General features: G+C 40.2%; 1 protein-coding gene across 3 annotated transcripts in view; it reads left to right on the forward strand.

The window, feature by feature from the left end:
- Nucleotides 1-10,406, forward strand: part of FAM107B (family with sequence similarity 107 member B) — a 63,175-nt gene extending 52,769 nt beyond the window's left edge. For all 3 annotated transcript variants that reach the window (XM_074903455.1, XM_074903456.1, XM_074903457.1), the window contains 3 exons: nt 868-1,051; nt 5,085-5,238; nt 7,236-10,406. In XM_074903455.1, the coding sequence (XP_074759556.1) occupies nt 924-1,051; nt 5,085-5,238; nt 7,236-7,352 (399 nt within the window). In that variant the 5' untranslated portion in view covers nt 868-923 and the 3' untranslated portion in view covers nt 7,353-10,406. The remainder of the gene's footprint in view (nt 1-867; nt 1,052-5,084; nt 5,239-7,235) is intronic.
- Nucleotides 10,407-12,194: the final 1,788 nt, after the last annotated feature.

Raw genomic sequence — 12,194 nt, forward strand, 5'->3', positions numbered from 1 at the left:
CAGGTTTCCATGACAGAGAATGGAGGCAGAATTGCTCTGAATGGGCTTTGTTTTGGATGCTGAACTTCTTGTGACTGAAGTTTTTTAATGGAAGGGGGTATGAATAGTCATGTATAAATTATTTTAAAACTATATTTTACTTGTCAGCTGTTGACTAAAAATGTTGTGATTTGGTGTACAGATATGTTTTTCTCTAACAGGATAGGAAAACGCCACATTTCCAGATGATATAAATCATAAAGACTTCATTCATTGCCTTCAGATCAGGATTTCTGTGGATCTTCACTGGTTGAAATACACCCTTTTAAGAAACAACCTCACCCAGCTTTTTCTCCTCTACCTTTCCACTCAGAAATCTGTACTCCATCCCAGTGACTGCAGATCTGGCAGTTTCCATATGGAAGCTCTTGCTTGGTACAGCACAGTTCGGGGCTTATCCGCAGGTGTTTTCCCCATAGCTGGTATGATACTGATGTATGGGTTTGGTACACATTTGTTGTATTTAATACAGTCAGTATTTAAAATGTCTTTAGGTTTTCTGTATTGCTATCTCAAAATGCTTCATCTGAGTAGGCTTATTAAAATCAATAGGGCTCTTCATGCGCCTGACCTAAATTATTTGTCTAGTAGTTCTTAAAATGGGGAGAATTTTCTCCAAGTCAATGGATGAAGGCTATTAGATCTTACATTGCTGTGAAACTGCTGTCTATTAAAAAAGCTGCTACTGATGTTTGCTCTTAGAGCTTTTATTTACTACAGACAAAATTAATCTAGAAAAAGCGTAACTGTTACCAATGTAATATGCTGCCTTTACACCTTTAAAAGGCCTTTCAATGTAGATTTACTGCAGTTTTTCCCGTTTTACAGATACTGTGAACAAGGACACTGAACCCAAAGATCCATATCCCATTCCAAGAAAGATTATGGCTGAACCAGACTACATAGATGATGACAATCCTGAATTAATTAGGCCTCAGAAGTTAGTTAATCCTGTGAAGTCATCACGGAATCATCAGGATCTCCATAGAGAGCTGCTTATGAATCAGAAAAGGTAAGAGTCTAAAAATCACTTGTGCCACCCTCCCACCCCAAACACACGGCTTGGCTTTTACTTTCATCAAAATGACATTTTGCCCAAAACCTAGCAGACATTTTTTGTTGATTCAGAAACTGTAGATGAAAAGATTGTGATTCTTAACCATGGCATTTATTTCTGTTTTGAATTTCAGTTGCTTTGCACAAGGTGCTGTGAAAGACTTCTCCCTTTGTTTTTGTGAATACTTGCAAAGGGTCAGTTTCAAGAGGGACCAGTTCAGTTCTCCCCTTTCACATTTCGTATTGGTTACCTGGGCACTGTAATTTGTCTTGAGCTCTTAACTTTATCAAGTATTTGACAAAATCTTGCGATTACCAGCAGGACGATAAAATCTGTGGGTTTTCACTGTTCCCAGCACACCGAGTCTGTGGGGCCACTTTTAAATCAAAGAAATAATCTATTTTTATCTCACATGAAACTGTTCTCTCCTTACTTGATCTTTCTTGCAATGCAGTGTGATAGTCTGGTGCCTGCTCTGCTGCTGCACAAGTGTTTCTTTGTATGCGATGCAAATGCTGCTTCCTCCATTCTGGCGTGCACAGCTGTTGCTCTATATATTGCTTTTAAAGTTGTAAATAACTCGAACTCCATTTCATCAACTTCAGAGACACAGGCACTTGGCCCAGAAATAGGTGAAGTTCTGTTATTAAACCTCTTCAGCAATGGAAGGGTAATTTAGAAAACATGTTAAGAAAATAGCCACCAGACCACAGGGTGATGGCAAAGCCACCAAGCTTGTTGATAGTCCTCCATTTAAACAAACATGATAACTATGATAAAAATTAGTGATTTGGTGGATTGAAGCTACTCAGAATGTAATTTCCAAAGGCAAGGATGTGGGGATCTGTAATACAGAACTGGCAGAACAGTATTTCAGAGTGCATTTGAGAATAAAGTTGCTGGTAGCAGCCATTCAGGCTTTTTGAGACCCAGGACCTTGATAAAGGAGAGGAGGGAGCTATTGCTTTGACTGCTTGAGCATGACTGGATTTGTCCATTTGACAGGAAGAGTCACATAATGAAAGTTTTTCTTTTTTTTTTCCCCCTCTGTCAGGGTAGTATTTTGAGGGGAGAAGGGCTATCTGTAATAGCAAAATCCTCACAAATGCTGGGCTTAGATACTTAATTCTAAATGAACTGCATACACAATACAGCATTTCTTCAGTGATAAAGTAGTAGAAATGTTTTACAGAATGCCAACTGAATTGGAAGAAACTGGCCTAAATAGGTGTTTGTCCTATTTTTCATTAATGGGATTAAACATCAAAGTTAGTTCCTAGCACCAAGAAGGCTATATTCATTGAAAGACAGTTGAGGTTTCCCAACTTATGATCTTATTCTAAAGAATGTGGAGGCTGCAATAAATTAAGGCTATTTTTTTTCTTTTAAGTTTATGAAAGCATAAAGCACTTTTAAATAGTATGGAGTTCTTTTCTTCTAGGAGAATATCCTATTACACAGAGTTGTACAGCCCTCAATACCCACTCTTCTCTTATTGTGATTTTGATTAGCTGCAGCTGTTAATTTTAGATTCTTTTTTATTGGTGCAGAAATACTTTGAGGATTTTCAGCAGCAGAAAAACTGGTATTTTTGAGAAGAGGGTTAGTCTTCTTTGCTTCGTGCCACTGTACTAGCTCTGATATGAGGCTTGTGTTCTGCTTTGTTGCTACAAACTGTCATATGTATGGAGGACTTGTAGTGCTCTTATAGAAGTCTGCTTAACATGCACCTTATTTTATTGTGAAGACTCTATATAGGCACCAGCAGCTTCGCCTTTTGAACAGTCAGCTCTGAACAGCCATTTCTGGATCTTAGAAGATACTAGCCAGTGCTGGTCCCTTGGTTCTCCATGCCTACTGTGAGCAGGGTCTGTGGGTCTTCAACTGATGTAGTTCTTTACTTGTGGAAATGGTAGTTGCTCTGGGCAGACAAAGATCCAGGTGGTGGTACCTCAAGGCACTGGTCACTTATTTTAAACTATTTTTACTGATCAGGAGTCAACCTCAGCTCTGTAGAGTACTGGTCCTATCCCTTCCAGAGGTTTTAACCCTATCAACTCTTTAACTTGTGTTATAGTACACTTTGCTTACTCTGTATCAACGCTTTAGGATTTTTTATTTAATGAGAACAATCACTAGGAGGTGATATAAAACTCCCAGTTAATCCAGTAACTGCCTGTTGCTTTTCCTTTTTACATGTGGGAGTGGAAATAGGATTGATGTTGTTCTGCTACAGACCTGCTACCAGCCACACTTGATTAGACTGAGAGGTTGTATTTACTTGCATCTTCTGCAGGTGCCCTTTATTACAGCTACAGCATGTTTCTTGTGCCTCTGCTTTGTTACAGTACAACCTGACTGAAAAAAAGCTGGAATGAGTAGTGTTACTCAGCAGCTTGCTTCTGGTTTGTGGCTGTTGCTAATTGCCATCGTGGAAGTTTCCATTGATTCAGTTCTCACTGATTCAGTAGTAGTAGTAGTAGTAGTGGTAATAAAAAATCACTCCAGCTTTTCTTTGCCTGACTTAGATTTTATGTGTTAAAATGTAATTAAAATAGCATGAAACATAAAATATTAACACAATCTTGTAGCTTCTGTTGCATTCGGGCCATTAGATCTATTATGAGAAATAGCGAATGGCATTTGGTGTTGCTAAATATTTGATTTTGCTGTCAGGGTCTGTACAGGGATAGTGTGTTGCATAATATATGGAGTCATTCGTAGATGTCACCATAAAATGGCATTTTAATGTATTATTGGACATGCTGTCGGATATGTGTATTATGGAAGAATTGGTCAACCACAGATATAAAGCAAGTAGGGAAGGGTAAAAATACACTTTCTGAAAGTTTATTCAGATTATTAAATTTCTTAAAGTTGAAATAAAAAATGGTTGTTAAACTTATTGCTGAATATTTTCACTTAATAGTCTTCACAGAGAAAATTATAATAACAAAGGCAAATTTTAGATCTTTCTGCTCTGACTTAAGTGAGACTCATATCTGTATAACAGGGAGAGCTTTGAGTCTTACCGTAACAGATTTTGAAAGCATCATAGCAGAACAGATATAAAAGAAATAGCTGAAGTCACAAAAATCAGTGGGAGTGAGCATGTATCTGTGTGTGTGCCTGTATAAATAAAGTCATGCATCTTCCCAAAGAGTAAGCTTTCTCATTTTAGAGTGGTTGGCTTGGAAAGCAATTTGTGCTGAACAGACTTGAAACATTCAGTTGATGTAGTACCTAAAGTCTTGTGAGAGGGAGAATCCTCCAGCCTTTGTCTGGTCTCCAAGGTGACTGCAACTTTTTTTATTCTGTTTTTTTGTTGTTTTAGCTTCTTTGTGATTTTGAGTGCAGCCTGGGAGCTCTCACTGAAAACAGCTTCTCTATTCTGGCTAGTCCAGCCAGGCATGGGTAAAGCTCTCACATTCTCAAGTAAGGACAGAATCCATGATTTCCACAGTCCATGATTGTGACAAAGTCCAGAGGGAGACCACTTCTTAGTTCTGTCCATGCAAATTTCTCTGGACATAATACCCTGCATAGAACTGTCTGAACACAAACTCTCTGAGTTATCAGCCAGCAAGGGAAGTCTTTTTGTCCAAAATTTGTTTCTAGCTCTGCTAGAGTCTTGATTTCTGATGGGTTTTTTTAATCCCTTCTTCTGGAATTGAGAGAATCAAGGGAAGACTAAAGTTGAAAGTCAAAATAGTGAATTATATAGGAGAAATACTCGCATGCATGTTAAAGGGAAATATCCTCAGTAATAATACGGCTTAAATTCTAGTTTAGGGTTTTTGCCTAGAAACCAGGAAAATGTCTGCATGGTTTTTTACCTTTTAATTCATTATTCATATTCCAGTGTATCTAAATAGGCAACTGCTTGACTGTAGAAAACCTGCCTACAATTCTGTGTGAATTTCTGCTAAATAAAACTGATCTTTCTTCTCTGTTTCCCCCACCACCACTCCGCTTATTAAATTTGAAGGGGTCTTGCACCTCAGAACAAACCAGAGCTACAGAAGGTGATGGAGAAAAGGAAACGAGATCAAGTTATTAAACAACAAAAAGAAGAGGAAGCACAAAAGAAGAAATCAGACCTGGAAATAGAGCTACTGAAACGGCAGCAGAAACTGGAGCAGGTAAGATGGGGAATAACACTACCTTTTCACATCTGCATCAGAGCTACTCACCCACGGCTCCCTTTGGAGACAGGAAAAATGCAGCAGCTGATTTTTGGCACATTTCTTCTGATCAAATGCAGATATCTTTTTTTAGAATGAGTCAAATCACACTCTATAATTACCTGTTTGTTGTTACTTACTGTATAGGAACTGCATATGGTGTCTGCCTTTGGTCAAATGAATCCTGTACCACACAACAGGAATGTGTGTGGAACACTGACCTTATTTAACCATTGAAACTGTGGTGAATTAGTCAACTTTAGTAGTCTAATGACTAAGAGATGATCCATGAGGAATGGCTGTTAGGCTGTAATGCATCAAAACTGGTGGATGCTTAATGAATTAAAAAATCAATTGATTCTTTCTTCTGGGTTATGTAAGAAACCAGATGGCTTCAAAAAGATCTTCTGTAGCCTTAAAAAGTGTGAGCCCACTGGCGTTTTCAGACCAAGGAAAGACCCTGAGTATGGAGATGGTGTGGAGTTGGAGTTCCTTGTGGTGAAGCTTACTGCTAGGCACAGGGCCAGCCACATGTGTCTCTGCCAATTAAGGCACTTGGTGTACCTGCAAGGAAATATCTCTACAGTGAAACACCTCATCATAGAAGTCACTGTGCATCAAGCATTGCATTTATTTTTAAATAAATGAATGCTTGAAAACAGTATTTCCTGTTTTTCTCAATGGAAATCAATTAAGGCAAATAATTACTGTATTGAAAACTATGTATAATCCAATCATTATTTAGCTTTGGGGGGATTTTTTTTTTTTTAATTAGGCTTAGAAATATTTTTGGAGGGAGAAAGATATTCTATTTTTAAGTGTATCGTCCTGTCACTTTCCTTTTCTGCTCTTAAGTGCCCAGCTTCAAATGGTTCAGCTTGTGGGAAGATTTGATTTGAAGCTGGGCCATCCAAGGACATATGTAGAATTGAAAATTCTGTTAGAAGAGAAGCCTGCCCATTGCAAACAATACTGTGACTTTGTAAACATCATAGGAATGGCGTTAATTGACAACACGACTCATAGAGGAATGTTGTCATAATTTATTGTAACAAGGCATGTCCCTTGCCAGTGAACCAGAGACAAAGGAGAGATTATTTAGGTGAGCTGTATGTGGTCCCTTTTAGTCAGGGAGACCTTGGTCTGCTTGATAAAAAAAAAAAAAAAAAAAAAGATCCTTTCAAGAGCTTTTGTTAGTTTTCTAAAGGGTTGTTTCTTCCTTTCTGCCAACTTATCTGCCTTCACCGAGGATTGCTAAGCAATCCATATTCAGTGCGATGTGTAAGCTGTGTTCTGTATGAGCACTGTATAGCTTTGCCCCATAGAGCAGGACATTTAACCTCACGTGGTAAATTCGAGTGTCTGCATGGGCAGGAGCTCCAACTGGGTTAAAAATGTCAGTTGAATGGACTCTCAAAAATTAACAACTAAGGGCCAAGGAGGATTTTTTTTTTAAATTCTTGCTTTTTGTGATAGACAAAACAGAAACACCAAAAGATGTTCAAATTAGATACAGGAATCCATACCTAGACACTCAGAAATAAATTCTGCAAGTGTGCTCAGTAGTAGCAGTTCACATGTGTTCTCCCAAAAGTGATATTTGTCCTTGTCCTGTTGTAAAACCCAGAAGGGGGAATTATTGTTGTTTCTTTAATGAAGATGTCTGAGATTTTCTTCAAAAATGCTTCATCTTGTTCTCGTACTGGGCTTGCAGAGTTTTTGTCCATCTGGCAAAGGTGGACATCTGGAACAAGCTAGAGCCAAGGATTTGAAAAGATTTACCCTTTATGAGAACAGATACTCCCAAAGAAATGCAACTTTATCTTTTCCATGAGAGGGAGAAAGGAAGCAGTTTAAATAGTTCTGTACAGCCAATTATTCAAACCTTTATTTTTTTGTCTTGTATTTTGATGATCTGTTTTATATACTTTTTTTACATGTGATTCCCTATTAAGCTGGAACTGGAGCAACAGAAGATACAGGAAGAGCAGGAAAATGCACCTGAATTTGTCAAAGTCAAGGGCAACTTGAGGAGGACGGTCCAGGAAGCAACAGAAGCACCAGACTCCTAGAGCCAGCACCTGCTAAGACTTCCAGCTTTCCTGCAGAGAGAGGCTTTTGCAAGTTGTCTCAGATTTGCCCCTCAAGAGGGAAGATAACAGCATCCAGCTGACACTTACTGAAGATGAGATTTTTAATTCCTGGGACATGTGGATTAAAAAGACAGTACCATATACAGATCGACTTGCCAAATGCAGTCCTGACATCAATGGATAAGGAGTTTGTTTGTCAGTTCAGTGTCATGGACCAGTCTGATGTGCTTGCTCAGAGATTTTAACCAGGGAAACTAGAGAAACTCCTTCAGTGTTGCACTGCTTTATCTCTTGTGATCCTAGTTTAGTGGAGATACACAGATTATATTTTGCTTTAAAAGAGAACAAAAATCCTCCTGTGATATCTTATGAAGCTTTGCTGTGCAGGTAGATTTCCTCCATCTAGACCTACAGCCTGTGTGTATCACACAACAACTTGTGTTTAGTTGGAATTTTTATCAACTCTGGGAGGATATGAGGTATGTGGATCACTGCTGCCCATCCCCACCAGGATAGGCAGGTGTGGGCAAGATGACAATGCTTAAAATTCACCAGCAGTGAAAAGTTAAGCAGCCTTAAAGCCCATTTCTCCCTGTTTGGCATATAGAATTTGGGCTATGAAAGAGCAGAAATCTGATGATCCTCTCACCAGGGAGAATCCAGAAGCTGATTTATCTCTATCTCTAAACTTACACCATTGTGCACAGCCTGTGCAGTGCTACCTGTGAATTTACCTCTCAATGCAAAATGACCTGTCTTCTACTTTTTGTGTTTTGAAATCCTATTTACTTTGCTGTTGTGGCCTTTCTCCTCCAAGGACATGCTGATCTGAGTACAGTGTTAACACATTACTTGGTAGTGTTTAAACTCATTTGCTGGAATTGAAATCAGGAATCTTGATCTGCCATCAGTTCCTGCTCTTTGCAACAGAGCAGTGTTTGAGCCAGACCAAACCGATCATTGGAATCTACTGAAATGGAATTTTTTTTTGCTGAAGTGAGGCATAAAATGGAATTCATTTTATCCTACCCTTCCTTTAGCCTCAAGAAAGAAAGGAAGTGTGTTACCACTGAGTCATAGGGTCCAATTCTGTCACCTTCTGCCTTTCCACAAGTTGCCCCTGTGACTTGCCATTAAATAAAATATTGCTCAGCTTGCACAGGGATAGCAGAATCTGATCCTTCACGCTTATGACTACTAGTTATCCAGGAAAGCCTGGGATGAGGAGGGGGGAACAGATTACTCATGTAGGATTATAGAATTGGATTCTTACCTGGTGTGAATGGGTGCAGATATTTTTTCAGAATCTGGGGAGAAGTCCTCATCTTGGTCAGCACAGTCCTAGCTCTCACTGAAGCTGTGTTCATCTGTATCAGCTGAGGATCTAAACCTAGTCTTTGCCTTAGGATGCTAAACAAAATAATTTCTGCTTTGTAATTACATTGGACATAACTGTTTGCGAACACTTTTTATTAATATCAACAGTGGCGTGTTTGTATTGTAAAGGTGGTGGGGGAGGGTTTGTTGGTTTGTTTTTTAGTTCCTTTTGCCTTGTACGTATTGGACATTTAAAATACAATTTCAGCATAGCACTTGGAACAAAATGCTCACAATTAGAAATGTTTACTAGCTACAGACTTCAATTTGTCAAGATCCAGGCATTTTTTATGAGGACATAATCAGATTGAGAGTAAATTGAGTTGTGATAAGTGTATTGCCATTGATTTAGACTTGCAGTGTGACTCATGTCTAGAAGATTAAATGTGAAGATGGTCTACCAGACTGTTCAGATTATGGAGATACAAAAGACAAAAGGCCAAAAGTAAGACTCTTTCATGTATTTTCTCAACAGAGGAACACCCTGAGTGCTGCAGGTTCTTCCTTCTCTCCTCCTCTCCTTCTGGAAGGAGAAGATCTTCCTTTCTGGCAGCACATTATTCAAACACTTGCACTGATTAAGTTTGTTTCATGTTGTTGAGACAGCACTATATACGAGCCTTCCACGCCACACTCATGTTTTATCTTAGCCACTCTCAGCCTACCAAAATTCATGCCTCTTGGTTTCCACTCCACAGTTAACCTTCTGCTCACTACGGAAATGTCTAGAAGTTGTTGAGGAAACCCTCCTCTGGCTTGAGCAGACTATTTCTTCTCAGCCATTTCCCCTCAGTGAGCATGTCAATCCTACCATGCGTGTGCACAGTGAAATGAAGTTGGTGTAATCCAAATGGCACCGGAGTCAGTGGAGGATGAGGACTTCTCTTTGGCTTCAGTGAGTGTGTTGGATTGGGCCCTTCAAGGCTCAAAGCATTCTGCCTTCATTTCTTTCCATGTCAGCTTGTGATTCAGGGTAGAGTCTGTCTTTCTGAAACACGGGAGGCCAGAAAACCCTTGTACATACAGCGTGAAGTAGGTTTTTTTGTTTTCAGTTGGAATTAATTCTCTGTGTGAACAGAACATCAATGTGTGTGTTAGAACATCTTTGAATTCTGCTGACCCTTTAGTTTAGTAATCCCAGCCACCTTCATGTCAATTTAACAGGCAAAAGCTTGTCTTCAAAGTCAGGATTGTGCTAGAATGGGCAACACTCAAATGGGTGGTCAGCTCGTCACACCACAAGTGTCCTGTGTGGCTACTCAAGTAAGAAATTGCTTGCCAGTGAGTGTAAGCAATTTCTCATCTGCCCTTTAGCTATATGGGTCTTGAAGTAATCTGGCAAATACTTCAGTGATTTGAAAATGGCTCACTTACCACTTTGTACTTTTTTAAAACTCTTGCTTTTGATAGTGTACTAGTAAATTTTTTAGCATTTTTGTGGCTTTAACCTTCTGTTAATATCTGCACTTGTTTGAGTGTACATATATAAATATATATAAATATAAAAAGGGAGCCTTAATGGATTTGTTTTCATAATTTAATATTTTTTGTATTTGCTCTTGTATAATTGTTTTTAACTAAAGGTATTACGAGAATGAGGGTGGAATACTTAGAACCAAAGTTATGCTTAATAAAATCTACTACATGCTTGGCACATGTGGTGGTGTCTGTCGTGTCCTGATGAAAACAAAGCCTCGGGGACTGTGCTGAGATATCCAGGTTATTTAAAATTCTGCAATGCAGGGGGAGTATCAAGATCGTGATGACTTTTTGTTCCTTTAAACTGCATCCATGTTTGTATAAGCAAAATTATTGGCAAATTAGCTGGCAGAAAAAGCTCATTGTGTCTCTTAGTCTTATTATCTTTTGAATATTTGTGACACAGGAGACTTTTAGGACTGTGTACCTGTTCAGCTGGTGCAAGGTGAGGCAGAGCATGAGTGAAAACTTACGATGTGAATCAAATAATTGTGGAACTCATTCCCTATCCTTCTAACTTCATCAGAGTGCACCAGGGAAAATTCAACCCTGGAATCGTTAGCATTGCAACAGGTCCACCCTAAAAGGGAATGAGGAAAGAGCCTGGTCCTGGGTTCAGTCCTGCAAAGGTCCTTTTAATTTAGCTAGTGCTCAAGCCTGTGGTTCCAGCAGGAAAATCTTGGACATGTGAAAGAAAGTGCATGCACAAATGATTTGCTGGGTTAGGGTCAGATTGCTCAGTGCCATTGCTAAGAGCAAAATCCTGTGTCTGCAGCAGACAGAGAAAACTAGCCGGGGGAGGAAAGGGGCTGGAGCAGGTGTGGGTCATCAATTCTCCACAAAGATCCTCAGCTCTTACTGGTGAGCCCTGGTCAGCCAGGGACAGGTGGTGATGGAGGGGGAGGTGGTGAGGAGCGTGGGGTAAAACAAAGTGGGGGAGGAGAAGAGCAGTGAATTCAGAACAGATGTCAGGAAATGCTTTTTCCTTCAGAAACTGCTCAGCATGTGGAATGGGTCCTGGCAGTACTGCTGATGCAATGATGCTGGACCCGCTCCAGGAGCTGTCAAATGTGGGGGAGGTAAAAAAGAACAGAGAGTTAATAAGGGGTGGGTTCCTGTGGCCTGATGGAGATACTGCCCTGTGCACTCCTACCTCAAGCATATTCAAATGTGTTTTGAATTATCCTTTGATACTTCACTGCAGCTCCAGAAAGAAAACAGTGAGGGCATGTGATCTGCTTTTGTAGCATGTCCAGCGGAAAAGATGATCTTCCTTTTGTATGCTTTTTTGGACTGCATTGAGCTAATAAGTTTTGTCATGTGGCTTTGCAAGCACTGGTCTGCTGGGGGCTTTGCTTGTGCTCCTGTGGCCATATGCAGATGGGTTATGTCATGCCACAGCTACGTGGAAAGAAGTACCTTGAGGTCCCTCAGCTGCTGTTACAGGGTCCACGGGTGGCACTCATAACCTAAAATGGCTAATGACACTTGTGGTGACCAGTTGCACTTAAGAACTGAGCAAGATGGTTGGAGACAGACCAGCGCCGTTTCCATCGGATCAGAGCTGATGTATTTAGGGTGAAGAACGGGAAGGCAAGTTGGGTTCTCAAGGCGTTGCAGTAGGAAGAACACAAACACCCAGTGAGATCTGGAGGACTGGAAATACGAGGTAGCTTTCCCCCCGTGCCACCACTTAAAACTGTTGGTTGAAATCTTTCATCTGTCAGAGTAAAGGTTTGTGGTGCCCTTGGCAATATTAAGGATGACTCTCCTCAATGGAGAGGATGGCCAGAGGAAGTATTTGGTGGTGGTAGAGCACAGGCATCCTGACTGCCACGCCAGTGCTTGTTTTCCACTGCCCATGTTTTGGCATGGCTTTCGACCTCGGTAATGCCCGCGTCGGGTCCGCCACACTGCCTGCGTTGTCTCACTGAGGCTAGACAGGGGCTACTTCTGTTCTTCTTC

The sequence above is a fragment of the Athene noctua genome, chromosome 3 (genome assembly GCF_965140245.1).
Source record: "Athene noctua chromosome 3, bAthNoc1.hap1.1, whole genome shotgun sequence".
Classification (NCBI taxonomy): Eukaryota; Metazoa; Chordata; class Aves; order Strigiformes; family Strigidae; genus Athene; species Athene noctua.